Genomic DNA, 13,325 nt, shown 5'->3' with positions numbered 1-13,325 from the left:
CTTCAACCTCTTAGTAATGAAAAATCCGTTGATTACCTCGTACATTTATTCAGTGTCCTGGCCTCCACTGCACTCTGGGGGAGTGAATTTCACAGATTAATGACCCTTTAAGAGAAGTAATTTCTCCTCATCCCTGTTTTGCATCTGCCCCATCCCTAATTCTAAAGCTACAACCTTTCATTATCTACTTGGCCATCCAACGATTGCCTGTTCAATAGTTCCGCTTGGGTTTCAACCAGAAAGTCTGTTTGAATCATGGACGAGCGATATCTGCAGCGTAAAAGTAAAGTGACCAGAATCCTACCCTCGCAGGAGAAAGAGAGAGATTGCTGTTTAATCCCAAGGTCATCATGCCTCAGGTGAGGGGAGAGGCTGAGAAGGTGACCCCTTAATTGTGACCTCAGCTGGTGCAGGAATTGAAGCCATATTTGTTGTTTTTGCTCTGCATTGCAAACCAGCCCTGCAGCTAACTGAGGCTCAGCCAAGCTTCATCTGCAGAGTACAATGTCAATGGGCAGTGCTCATTGGGAAGGTGAACTTGAATATGGTCCCTCTTCTGATGCATTTTCATTTATCCTGCGTTGTACATAATATAGCATGGAGTGTATGATCGCTTCACATTTCCAAGTTGTAAGCACACTCCAGCTGGAGATAGGCGCCCAGTGACAGATCCTGAGATAAATCCCCACCCAGGTCTAGCCCAGAACCCCCACCCTACCTGTGTTTGCATCAGCAGTGACAGTCTCTGTCCGTCTTTCTCACTTGTTCTCCTTCTCCCTCTCTTCATCTCTGTCAAACCTCACCCACCACCAAAACAGGGATAGCCAGGCCCGCTGAATCCCTTCAGTTTAAAATGTGAAAAACAGGTGGAAAGATGAGCTCAGAGATGGCAAGAACTGCAGATGCTGGAGTCAGAGACAACATAGTGCAAGAACATAGAACATAGGAACAGTACAGCATTAGTCAGAAGATGACATTTATAATGTGCCGATCTATCAGAGTCATTAGTGACATTTAAGCGACTGCTGGACATGCGCATGGACAGCAGTGAATTGAGGGGAACGTAGGTCAGGTTATTTTATTTTTGGGTTAGGATTATTCCACGGCACAACATCATGGGCCGAAGGTCCTGTACTGTGCTGTACTTTTCTATATTCTATATTATCCTACTAAGATCAATCTACTCTGCATACCCTACATTTTACTATCCTCCATGTGCCTACCCAAGAGTCACTTGAAAGTCTTTAAAGTATCTGACTCCACTACCACTGCCGGCAGCGCATTCCACATGCCCACCACTCTCTGTGTGAAGAACCTACCTCTGACATCTCCCCTGTACCTTCCTCCAATCACCTCAAAATTATACCCCTTTATAATAGTCATTTCCGCCCTGGGAAATTATCTCTGGCTACCCGCTCTATCTATGCGTCATCATCTTGTATACCTCCATCAAATCACCTCTCATCCTCCTTTGCACCAATAAGAAAAGCCCTAGCTCCCTCAACCTTTCCTCATAAGACCTGCCCTCCAGACCAGGCAGCATCCTGGTAAATCTCCTCTGCACCTGCTCTAAAGCTTCCACATCCTTCCTGTAATGAGATGAGCAGAACCGAACACAATGTTCCGAGTGTGGTCTAACCAGAGGGTGGGTGGCTGCAGATGGGTGTGAAATGCCAGGTTTGCTGGTTTGATCATGAATTCATTGTCGATTGTCAGGAAGGAAACTGTTGACCCTGACCTGGTCTGGCCTGCATGTATTTCCAGTCCCAAAGCAATGTGATAACTCTTAACTGCCCTAGTCAGTGACGCTCTCATCCTGCGACTAGATAAGAACTAGTGAAGTAGGGCCAAAGACATGTTTGTGCTGAAGAGTTACAATGACTGCATTGATGAAATTGCATTTGTTTTCTTTATTATGGGATGTTGGCGTTCCCAGCATGGCTGTCTCTTATTGCCCAAGAACTAAACATCTTTCTGGGCCATTTTGTAGATCAATCAAATGTCAACTCCATTGCTGTGGGTCTGGAGTCATATAGGTTTACACAGTGCAGAAAAGGCCCTTCAGCCCATTGAGTCTGTACCGACATAACCGCCACTAAAAGTGCGCTAATCCCAGTTTCCTGCAGTTATCCCACGTCCTTCATATGTGATATTTGAAGTACTCATTGAAATATTTTCGAAACGTTGTAAGGTTTCCAGCCTCCACTACCATCCCAGGCAGTGTATTTCCAGATTCCCACCACCCATGAAAAGGGTACTTCACCCAAATCCCCGCTGATTCTCCTGCACCTTATCCTCAAACTATACCCTATCATGATCGACCCCTCAACTAAGGGGAGCAGCTGCTCTCTATTCACCCTGTCCATACCCATCATTATTGTTATACACCTCAATCAGGCCACTGCCTGGGTCACCTCTGTTCTAAAAGAAAACAATCCGAGCTGATCTCGTCTCTCCTTTATAATTCATGTCGGCCAGAGCCAGGTAAGAGCAATAGCTCGCTTCCCTTGAGGGTACGGGTTGTGCCAGTTGTGTGTTTTTTTACGACATTGGTTACACTGTCATCATTAGATCAGCTTTTAAATTTAAATTTCTTCATAAATTCAAATTTTGTCATCTGCTACAGTACGATTTGAATCCCCGGTAGTTAAAAATTGGCCTAGGTCCTTTGTGTTACTATTCCAGTGCCATTCCCACTGCTCTACTGCCACCTTACACTGTTAGGAGATGAGGTTTTAAGACCATTATGCATAAGAGCAGAAATAGACCATTCAGCCCATTGAATCGCTGTTGCCAATCATGGTTGATCTGACAGCCCTTGAATCCACTTTCCTGCTTGTTCCCCATAACCCTGAATTCCTTTACTAATTTAAAATCTGTCTGTCTCAGCCTTGAATATACTTCATAATTCAAGCTCTACAGTGTCTGTGGTAAGGAAAGAATTCCACAGACTGACAACGATCCTAGGAAGCAATTTCTCCTCGTCTCTGACTTAAATCCCAAATTGTTAATGAATTCACATTTGACCATTTGTCAGGTAGGATTTGAACCCACAGCTGCAGAACCTTAACCTGGCCTCAGGATTACTTCCAGTGCCACTACCAATAGTTCACTACTAGCCCACAGTAAAATTTTCCAAACGGTTTATGGCACTCTGAGTATAACCTTGAGCAGGAAGCTACATCAAGACAGAAAGTTTTTGGAAGAAGAATGGAGGGGAGATAAGGGTGTAGAATATAAGTGAAAGAAAAGTAATAATTCTGTGAGGTTTCATCCTTCAACATCTGTTTCAAGCCAATGTTCAAATTCGACAGTTCATTATAAATGTCATCTTCTGACTAATGCTGGCAAATGGGACTAGATCAATTTAGTCAGAAGTCACACGACGCCAGGTTATAGTTCAACAGGTTTATTTGAAATCGCAAGCTTTCGGAGCACTGCCCCTTTGTCAGCTGACGCGTGACCTCTGACTTTGTCCGCCTCAGTCCAAGAGGGACACCTCCATCTCATAGATCGGTTTAGGATATCTGGTCAGTGTGGGTGAGTTGGACTGAAAGGTCTCTTTTCCAAGTTACACAGCTGTATGAGTCTAATTCTCCCACATGGAAGATGCTGTCTTAGTATAGTCACGCTCCAGTGCCTTGCCGAAAGGAATGTTGGAAGGTTATTCAGTTCGAAGGGTGGGGTCAGTATGGCCCTGTCAGATTTACAACTTCTCACTCCCAGTCCTAGGATATTGAAGCCAATTCTAATATTCTGTGCACCATTTCGAGCTCTGATTTGCCTGGAAGCTGGCAACTCTTTGGCTTGGGACTACAATGGATTGTGAAATTGCAGCTTTCTGGGGGAGATCCATCCTGGTGTTGTGTTCCCCTTTTTGAGGGAGAATTGAAAAAGCCTGACAAATTGTTCTACATGTGACGGCAGAGCTGAGAGGCTATAACCTTCGGTGAAGATTCAATGGGCTATGACTACAGCAAATAAAAGGCTCAGGAGGTGAACTAGTGGAGTTTTTGAGATGCGGAGTGGTGGGGGGGAGAAATTTCCAAAATTTTAAAATGAAAGGTAACACATGTAACTAGTAAATCCAATGAGGAACTCAGGAGAAATGTCTTTACCTAGTGTGTGCTTTGGAAGGTGGAACGTGCTGCTGTGCTGAGTCGATGGGGTGAAGAACATAAGTTACAGGTATAGGGACCGCCCAGTTAAGTAAACTGATCATAGCCTTAGAGGGCTGCTCTGTCATTTAGAGTTTAACCTCAGGCAAGCGGCAGAGTTGTGTGAGGTGGTGCAGGCATTCAACCCATGCTGTCAGTGTCACTTTTAAATGCAAACCAGCCAACTGAGCCCTAGCCTAGGTACATATGAGAGTGTGGAAAAAATAGATAATATCCAGAAGAGCTGAGATGAGAAAGAGAGAGAGAGAGAGAGAGAGAGAGAGAGGCTGGTGTGCAACATAAACAATGAAGCATTGTGGCCTGTTCCTGTGTTACCAAACAACGAGCAAAGAAAATTGCAGCACAGGAACAGACCCTTTGGCCTCCAAGTCTGCGCCGATCCAGGCCCTCTCTCTAAACCAGTTGCCTATTTTCCAAGGATCTGTATCCCTCTGCTCCCTGCCCATTCATGTATCTGTCTAGATACACCTTAAATGACACTATCATGCCCACCTCTACCAGCTCCACTGGCCACGTGTTCCAGGCACCCACTACCCTCTGAGTAAGGAGCTTTCCACGCACATCTCCTTTAAACTTCTCCCCTCTCACCTTGAAATCGTGACCCCTCGTAATTGAGTCCCTCACTCTGGGAAAAAGCTTCTTGCTATCGACCCTGTCCATACCTCTCATGATTTTGTAGACCTCCATCAGGTCCCCCGTCAACGTCCATCTTTCTAATGTAAATAATCCTAATTTACTCAACCTCTCTTCATAGCTAGCGCCCTCCATACCAGGCAACATCCTGGTGAACCTCCTCTGCACCCTCTCCAGAGCATCCACATCCTTTTGGTAATGTGGCGACCAGAACTGTGTGCAGTACTCCAAATGTGGTCAAAATTGTATTGTTTTATAATTCTGTGTAGGTGTAAGGACGTCTTGCTGCGGTGCAGGGCCTTGGTGAGGCCTTGAGTATTGTGCGGAGGTTTGGTCTCCTAGTCTGAGGAAGGACATTCTTGCTATTGAGGGAGTCCAGCGAAGGTCCAGCTGACTGATTCCCGGGATGGCAGGACTGGCATATGCGGAAAGACTGGATTAACTGGACTTGAATTGGCTGGAATTTAGAAGAACTAGAGGGAGGGGGTCTCATAGAAACATATAAAATCCTGATGGGACTGGACAGGTTAGATGCAGGAAGAGTGGTGCTGATGTTGGCTACGTCCAGAACTAGGGGCACAGTCTAATAGTGAGTAAACCACTCAGGACTGAGAGGAGGAAGAATTTCTTCACTTAGAAGAGGTGTGAACCTGTGGAATTCTCTCCTACAGGATACTGCTGGGGCCAGCTCATTACATATATTCAAGAGGGAGCTCGACATGGCCCTTGCGGCTAAAGGGATCAAGGGGTCTGGAGAGAAAGCAGGAAGGGGATACTGAGATTACATGATCAGCCATGATCTTATTGATTGGTGGTGCAGGCTCGAAGGGCTGAATGGCCTACTCCCGCATCTATTTTCGATGTTTCTATCACCAGAAAGCACAACTCGATAATTCTGAAGAAGAGTCACACCAGACTCGAAATATTAACTCTGCTTTTTCTGTCTACAGATGCTGCCAGACCTGCTGAGTTTCTCCCGCAATTCCTGTTTTGGTATGTGGGCCAGGCGCCCAGCTGATGGGGAATGGGGAAAGAGACGAGGAAAGCCGTGAAGACAATGTTAATTCAGCTTTAAGAAAGACTCTGCAGTTCCTCCACCTCACCATTTCAAAGGGAACACTTTCTGAAACAAGCCTGTCCTGTTCACAGCCCAGAGGGAGGATGTTTTCCCTCAAGAGATCTCCAGCGTTCACGGCTCCTTGTTTTGTCTCACTCGATAATTTCACAGGGAAACTCTTATCTCGATTCTGGTGCCTGTGAAACCGCAGAGACACGTTTTATTTTCTAACTTGCATTTCTTTACTTCCCTAGAATTCCGATGGTGTGTACACTGGCTTTATCAAAGTTCAGATGGACCTGCGCAGGCCTATCACCATACGGTCCATGATAACACACGGAGGCCATCTGTACAACAACAACAATGAGACTGCCTTCTATATGCCCAAGGGCACTACAAACACCCTCCACATCAGCAGCACCAACACGGTGAAGGAAGTCATCGAGGCTTTGCTGAAGAAGTTCATGGTTGCTGATAACCCTGCCAAGTTTGCTCTCTTCCAGCAGTCCCACAGCGGTAAGCAAGGTAAACCTGCCCTGGAGCGAGGTAGAAATCCTCCTTTTTTAAAAGGCAGCAAGTGAAGAAGGACTGTACATGCATTTGCGTAGTGCCTTTTGCTGCCAGTGAAGTACTTTCTTTGTAGCATCATTTCTTTGTAGGGGAGGCAATGGTCTAGTGGTAATCTTGCTGGACTGTTAATCCAGGGAACCAGGTAACATACTGGGGACCTGTGTTTGAATCCCACCATGGCAGATGGTGGAGTTTGAATTTGATAAAGTATCTGAAATTAAAAATCTTGTGATGATTGTGAATCCATGCTGATTGTTGGGGGAAAAAACCTATCTGGTTCACTCATGTCTTTCAGAGAAGGAAACTGCCGTCCTTACCTGGTCTGGCCTATGTGTGACTCCAGACCCACACCAATGTGGTTGACTCTGAGCAATTAGGAATGGGCAATAAATGCTGCCCAGCCAGCAATGCCCTCATCCCCTGAATGAATAAAGGCATCCACCATTATAATTCATAGGCACTCTCTCCCAGACATACAGTGGGATAATGACCAGGTTAGTTAGTAATAAAAGCAGGAGAATCTCAGCCAGCCTGGCCGCATTTATGGGGAGAAGGAGTTAATGCTTCGATTCCAGTATGACTTTTCTTCAGGATGCAGATGCTTCAGTTCTGAAGAAGAGTCATGGGGAAAAGAAACATATACTCTATTTCTCTGCTCCCAGATCCCACTGAGTTTCTCCAACACAGAACTCCAGCGTCTGCACTGTTAGCAGGTCTCTTAGTCTCATTGAGGCTTAAATATGGGCCAGGACAACTCCTGGACTCTTCGTCAAGCCCTACATGTTGTGGGATCTTTACTGTCATTTGAGGGAGTTGGTAGGATCTTAGAAGTTGCATCCAAAGAGACAGCACCGCTGACAGTGCGGCATTCCCTCACTAATGAACCGGGAGAATTGACCTCAATTTATTTCTTGAAACCCATTGCTACTGGTAACATTCAGTCCCACTGTTTCTCCTTTTCCATCTCTTACATAAAACATAATTGTCAGGAAGGAAAAAAAAACATAATTCTTGCTAACTTGATTAGAACAAATTGTTTGAGTTATTTTGTACATATTAACTGTTATTATATAAAGGAATGCTTGATTCCTGCTTTTGTAGTCTTATTCACCTTAGCTGCGAATATAGTGCAGTATTGTGACTTTTTGATAAAAGCCTACAGGTAGCTCATTTGGTAAATAAAAAGCCTATTCAGGTCCAAGTCAAATAATCCTTATTCTTCTTGAATACTGGGCATAGTGACATTTTGTCCAAAGCAGTGCTGTTATTGTTCTCGTTAGGGAAAACATCCTCCCTCTGGGTTGTGAACAGGACAGGCTTGTTTCAGAAAGTGTTCCCTTTGAAATGGTTAGGTGGAGGAACTGCAGAGTCTTTCTTAAAGCTGAATTAACATTGTCTTCACGGCTTTCCTCGTCTCTTTCCCCATTCCCCATTAGCTGGGCGCTTGACCCACATACAAACACATTTACACCACTCTGAAGCTGTGTCCTTCATAGTCCTGAGAATGAATGTAGATTTTATGGTGTGATTGATATTAACTCCACATGCTTCCTTCCGGTACGTGTATACACGCACACATACATGCGCACACACACACGCACACACACATGCAAATGCACACTCTCTCTCTCTCTCTCACACACACAGGCACTCACTCACACGCATGCGCACACACTGACAGACAGACACTCACTCTCTCTCATTCTCACACTCATACACGCACACATACGCACACACATTTTCTCTCTCTGTCTTTCTCTCTCACACATACACAGACACTCTTACACACACACTTACACACATTCACACTCACGTACACTCACTCTCACACAGACACACACTCACACACACAGACACGCACACACTGTCACACAGACACACTCTCACATACACTCTCACACAGACACACACACAGACGCACTCTCACACACACACACAGACACACACACTCGCACACACACTCAAACACGCACACTCACACACGCTGACACACAAAACAGACGGGCACAGACACGTGGAGCACACACACACAGTTTTTTGCATTCTCACGCTTGGCTAGATGTTAACCAGCTCAATCCACATGGCAAAAAGCGAAGGACTGTGGATGCTGGAAATCTAAAACACACACGAAGAATACTTGAGAAACTTGGCAGGCCCAGCAGCACCTGGGGAGAGAGAAACAGAGTTAACATTTCGACTCTGGTATGCTTCAGCATATGTGAAGGAGAGTTGTGCTAGCTTTGGAATGTGAATTCTATTCCTCTCCACAGATGCTGCCAGATCTTCTGAAGACTGTTCTACCCCCATAGGCCACTGACTCCAGGTTCCTTCCTGTGCCGTGGTTGCCTAAATCAATAATCTATATAATGGACGTACATGGAATAGTGTAGGTTAGATGGGCTTCAGATCGGTATGACAGGTCGGCACAACATCGAAGGCCGAAGGGCCTGTACTGTGCTGTAATGTTCTATGTTCTATAGGATCACACCCACACCAAGTTCCATTCACCTGTCAGCCTGTGCTCAGTGACGTCCTCAGCTTAGATCCAAAGCAGATTCGAGGGGCTCCTTAATCAGCTGAATGAGTTCCTACAGTGCCTCAAGTCACTAGAAGCCACACTCTTTACCTTTTGGAAGGTGGTCCGGAGGGAGATTCTGTTCTGTTGCCAATGAACTAGCAGAGTGTGCAATCCCAACAGGCGTTATGGAAGTTATTCCCTGATTTGGTTGTGCGCAGGGATTTTCTAGGTTGTCGTGAACTGGTCTGAAACGCCATGCTGTGAGGCCCAATGCCACAGGCTGAGGTTATGATGAAACAGGCTGGAACCCTTATTCCCACCACTCCCAATGACCAGGCTGGTTCCTGTGTACAAGGCTCAGGGTGTTGGAAGCACAAGAATCCACACAGGACCATAGGAAATAGCAGCAGGTGTAGGCCATTTGGCCCCACAAGCCGGCCGTGCTGTTCCACCAAGATCGTGGGTGGTCTTTTGCCGCAATGCTATTTTGCCATGCTACCTCCATCCTCCCCTGATATCTTTAGTATGAGATACTGATCAACCTGAATGTATTCAGTGCCTGAGCTCACGCAGTCCTGAGGGGCTGACCAGTTATAGAGACTCACCAGCCTCTGACTGAAAGCTCATGTTGCTCGTGTTACAACGTACAGCAGTTGGATTTTTAATACTGTGGGAGCAAAAACCGGGAAAGGAGACGGTCTGAATGACACCAGGAAACAGTCAGTGCCTGGGGTAGCTCAGTGCTTAGCATTACAGCCTCACAGCGCCAGAGACCGGGTGGTATCCCACCCTTGGGTCATCGTCTGTGTGAAGCCTGCATGTTCTCACCTTATCTGTGCAAGCTTCCTCCCATAGTCCAAAGGTACATAGATTAGGTGGATTAGCCATGGGAAATGCAGGGATTGGGTGGGATACTTTGGCAGGACTAGTGCAGGACCTGATGGGCTGAATGGCCTCATTCCACGTTCTACCGATTTTATGATTCTGTACAGGGATCTTATTGAAAGCAGTACCATTCTTTTCATTAACTCCAGGAACACAGGAATTGGAGTAGGCTGTTCATTCCATCAAGCCTCTCCTGTCCATTCAATGCGATTATGGCTGGTCAAACTCTTCAACCCCTTTTGCCTCACCCATACCCATCGACGTATGTTTGTTGGCGATCAGAAGTCTATTCATTTCTGCCACGAAATGTACTCAAAGAATGAGCTTCCACAGCCCTCTGGGTTAGAGAATGCTAAAGGTTCAGAACCCTCTGAGTAAAAGACATTCTCGTTCCACACCTGAGAGGCATTCCCCTTTATTTTAAAAGTTGTATCCCCAGCGACAGATGCCCCAACAGGAGACAGATCTTACCTGCATTTACCTGTGCCTGTGTTGTTTTCGCTTGGCTTGGAAAGAAAGTAGGAGAGGTGGTGGGCCTTCGGTTGTTCGGGGTCGGTCGGGGGGGTGGGGGGCACGGTGGTTGGTGATTTCTGTCGGTGAAAGAATTTGAGAACTGCAGCTTTACAACACCAATACCCATTCGCCAATGTTGTTTGTGTCTTTCTGTTTGCAGTCCACATGAGCAAACTGCTGAACAGTGAGCAGCCTCTTTGCCTCCGCTTGCTTGCGGGACCTGGAGCTGATGCTTTGACTTTTGTACTCCGTGAGCATGAGACAGGGGAGGTGCTGGTAAGTGACTCAGTCTCTGCCTCTTGTGGTCGCTTTCCCTTTCTGTACTTTTTCTACATTCCTTATCTATCCCCCCACCCCAAACATTCCAGAAAAATCATATGTTCTGCTTTGGGCAGCACGGCGGCTCAGTGGTTAACACTTTTACCTCACAGCACCAGGGACCTGGGTTCGATCCCACCCTCGGGGTGACTGTGTGGAGTTTGCACATTCTCCCCGTGTCTGCGTGGGTTTCCTCCAGGTGCTCCGGTTTCCTCCCACAGTCCAAAGATATGCAGGTTAGGTGGACTGGCCGTACCATAGTGTCTAGGGATGTGCAGGCTAAGTGGGTTAGCCATGGGAAATGGGGTTGGGGTGTCTACTGGCATATTCTGGGTGGGATGCTGTTCAGCGAGTCACTGAGGACGTGATGGGCTGAAGGGCTTCTCCTGCACTGTAGGGGATTCTGTAATTCCAACAGAAGAGGTCATTTCCTAAATTATAACTGACATGTCTACTTCAAAAGTATTGAATAGATCGATTTATTTTTAGATTTGAAAGGCGTCCAGTGGAGAAAGTGGGAATATAGCATTGAGATAGAGGATCTACCATGTACTGTGGTGTAGGCTTGAAGCTCAAAATGACCTATCCACTCCTAGTTTCCATATTCCTATGGATGGCTTGGCCTGTTCAGCCCCTATTTCTGAATTTTTTACTCTTCGGATATAGTTACCATCAGAGCCGCTGGAGATTTGCTTGAGTTTTGGGTGTGTGTGTGTCTCGGAGACACACATTAACTCTGTGTGACCTCAGTGCATTAGAAATGCTGATCAATCTGGTTCACCATCTGTGCTGCAATTTCACAGCCCTCCGGACTCGATATCGAGTTCAATAACTTTAGGGCCTAAACTCTCCCATGTCCCAGCCCCCCTACCCCGGACACCAGGCCTTGTTATCACACAGCCTGCCATTACACACCCCTGTCGTTAGTCACTAACAGTCCCCATTAACAACTATTCACCCTCCCAGCCTGATCATTAGCAATTCCTTTGTCTGTCCAACTGTCTTCCCCTCTCTTTGGGCTCTATCCTATTGTTTACTCCCAAACCCACCCTCCTCGCTGATTTTTTTCCCTCACAGAGGCTGCCAGACCTGCTGGGTTTTTCCAGCGACTTTGTTTCTGTTCCTGATTCACAGCATCCGCAGTTCTTTCGGTTTTTATGTGCTATAATTCCAGCTTTTTGAGTTCTTTTTGTCTTGGCTTCTTTGGACAGTTGTCTACCCCGTGCCTCTAACCATGTTGCTTGCTCGGCAGTGGGAAGCTTTCAGTCTCCCGGAGCTGCAGAACTTCCTGAGGATATTGGCGAAAGAGGAAGAAGATCAGTTTCAGCACTTGAAGAGGCGCTATAGAGAGTACAGAGCTAAGCTTGAAGAGGCTTTGAGAGCGACTGGGAAACCGGGTTAACTTGGCCGAGAGGAATAGCCTCGGAGGCGTGCTCAGAATTAACAGGGCATGCTTCAAACATGCAAATATGACCAACAGGAGTGGCCTTCAAATCTGAAGACATTGGCTTTGCACAAAAACCTAAAACCATTGGATCCAATGATTGAGAACCAGGCTGCCTCTGCATCATGTACCTTTGCTTGCACAAACAACATGTTTACTGGACAATCAAATTATTTATAAAGTGGCTAATGGCCTCTAGATGATTGGAATTCTCCAGAAGAAATGTAACAGTGAGAAGTCCTTGTGTGCATTTTGCGTGCGAAGCGTTTACGGTGCTGCTTTTAACAAGTCACTATACACAGGGGCAACATTTTTCTAACGTCCCTGTCAGTGGCTTCATTGTCCTGCTCCTGTTAATCATGAAGCCGTGCCAGGTCCCAGTGTCCAGTCTGAAAACTGTCCAAATCCCCTTTCGAGCTGCTCACCTTTTGTTGGCGATAATGAGAACTGCAGAAGCTGGAGAATCCGAGATAACAAAGTGTGAAGCTGGATGAACACAGCAGGCCAGGCAGCATCTTAGGAGCATAAAAGCTGACGTTTCGGGCCTAGACCCTTCATCAGAGAGCAGGCCCGAAACATCAGCTTTTGTGCTCCTGAGATGCTGCTTGGCCTGCTGTATTCATCCAGCTCCACACTGTGTTATCACCTTTTGTTGGCGTTGTGAAGGATGGCCTTTGTGAGAAAACGCGTGGAATGGAAATTCTTTAAAGCTCAAAACTTTACCTTTGGGTCCAAGAGGAGAATTGGCACTTGATGTGTCGGCATGGAAATGGACTAAAAGAATGGGAACAGTCAAGAAAAAGAAATGAATTGATAAAGGGGGGATGAGGTCTGGTGATCGAGTATGTCGGAGAGGGGCGAAGGGATGTCGTGATGGGGAGACGGTGCCTTTGAAGTGGTTTGAAGATAAGTTCAGAGTGTGCTAATGAGAGGGATTTAGAGTTGTACTGAGATGAAATGGAAATCAGACAGAAGAACCCGGGAGGAAATGAGATTAGGTTTGTAGAAAGTTGTGTGATTTTTGTGAAACAGAAGCTTAGTGATGATCTTGAATTGTTTTATTCTTATATAAAGCTGAACAACTTTTTTGCTTTGATAATCCTGGGGTGTGTTGGCCACATCAGGGTAAGGTCTGCAGCTTGCCAACTACACAGGCCCTTAGTGCATGAATTGATATTGATATTGTTATACTTATCGCAGAAATAACAA

General features: G+C 46.1%; 1 protein-coding gene across 2 annotated transcripts in view; it reads left to right on the top strand.

The window, feature by feature from the left end:
• The window catches only part of rassf3 (Ras association domain family member 3), an 81,806-nt gene extending 69,192 nt beyond the window's left edge, over positions 1-12,614 (top strand). The window contains exons 3-5 of one of the 2 annotated variants that reach the window (XM_048549188.2): positions 6,123-6,393; positions 10,515-10,630; positions 11,925-12,614. In XM_048549188.2, coding sequence (XP_048405145.1) covers positions 6,123-6,393; positions 10,515-10,630; positions 11,925-12,074 — 537 coding nt within the window. In that variant the 3' untranslated portion in view covers positions 12,075-12,614. The remainder of the gene's footprint in view (positions 1-6,122; positions 6,394-10,514; positions 10,631-11,924) is intronic. The other variant, XM_048549189.2, reaches the window with a different exon arrangement.
• Positions 12,615-13,325: the final 711 nt, after the last annotated feature.

This window comes from Stegostoma tigrinum, chromosome 18 (genome assembly GCF_030684315.1).
Source record: "Stegostoma tigrinum isolate sSteTig4 chromosome 18, sSteTig4.hap1, whole genome shotgun sequence".
Lineage (NCBI taxonomy): Eukaryota > Metazoa > Chordata > Chondrichthyes > Orectolobiformes > Stegostomatidae > Stegostoma > Stegostoma tigrinum.
Note: the sequence above shows the minus strand (reverse complement) of the source record. Positions and strands in the feature narration are given on the sequence as shown.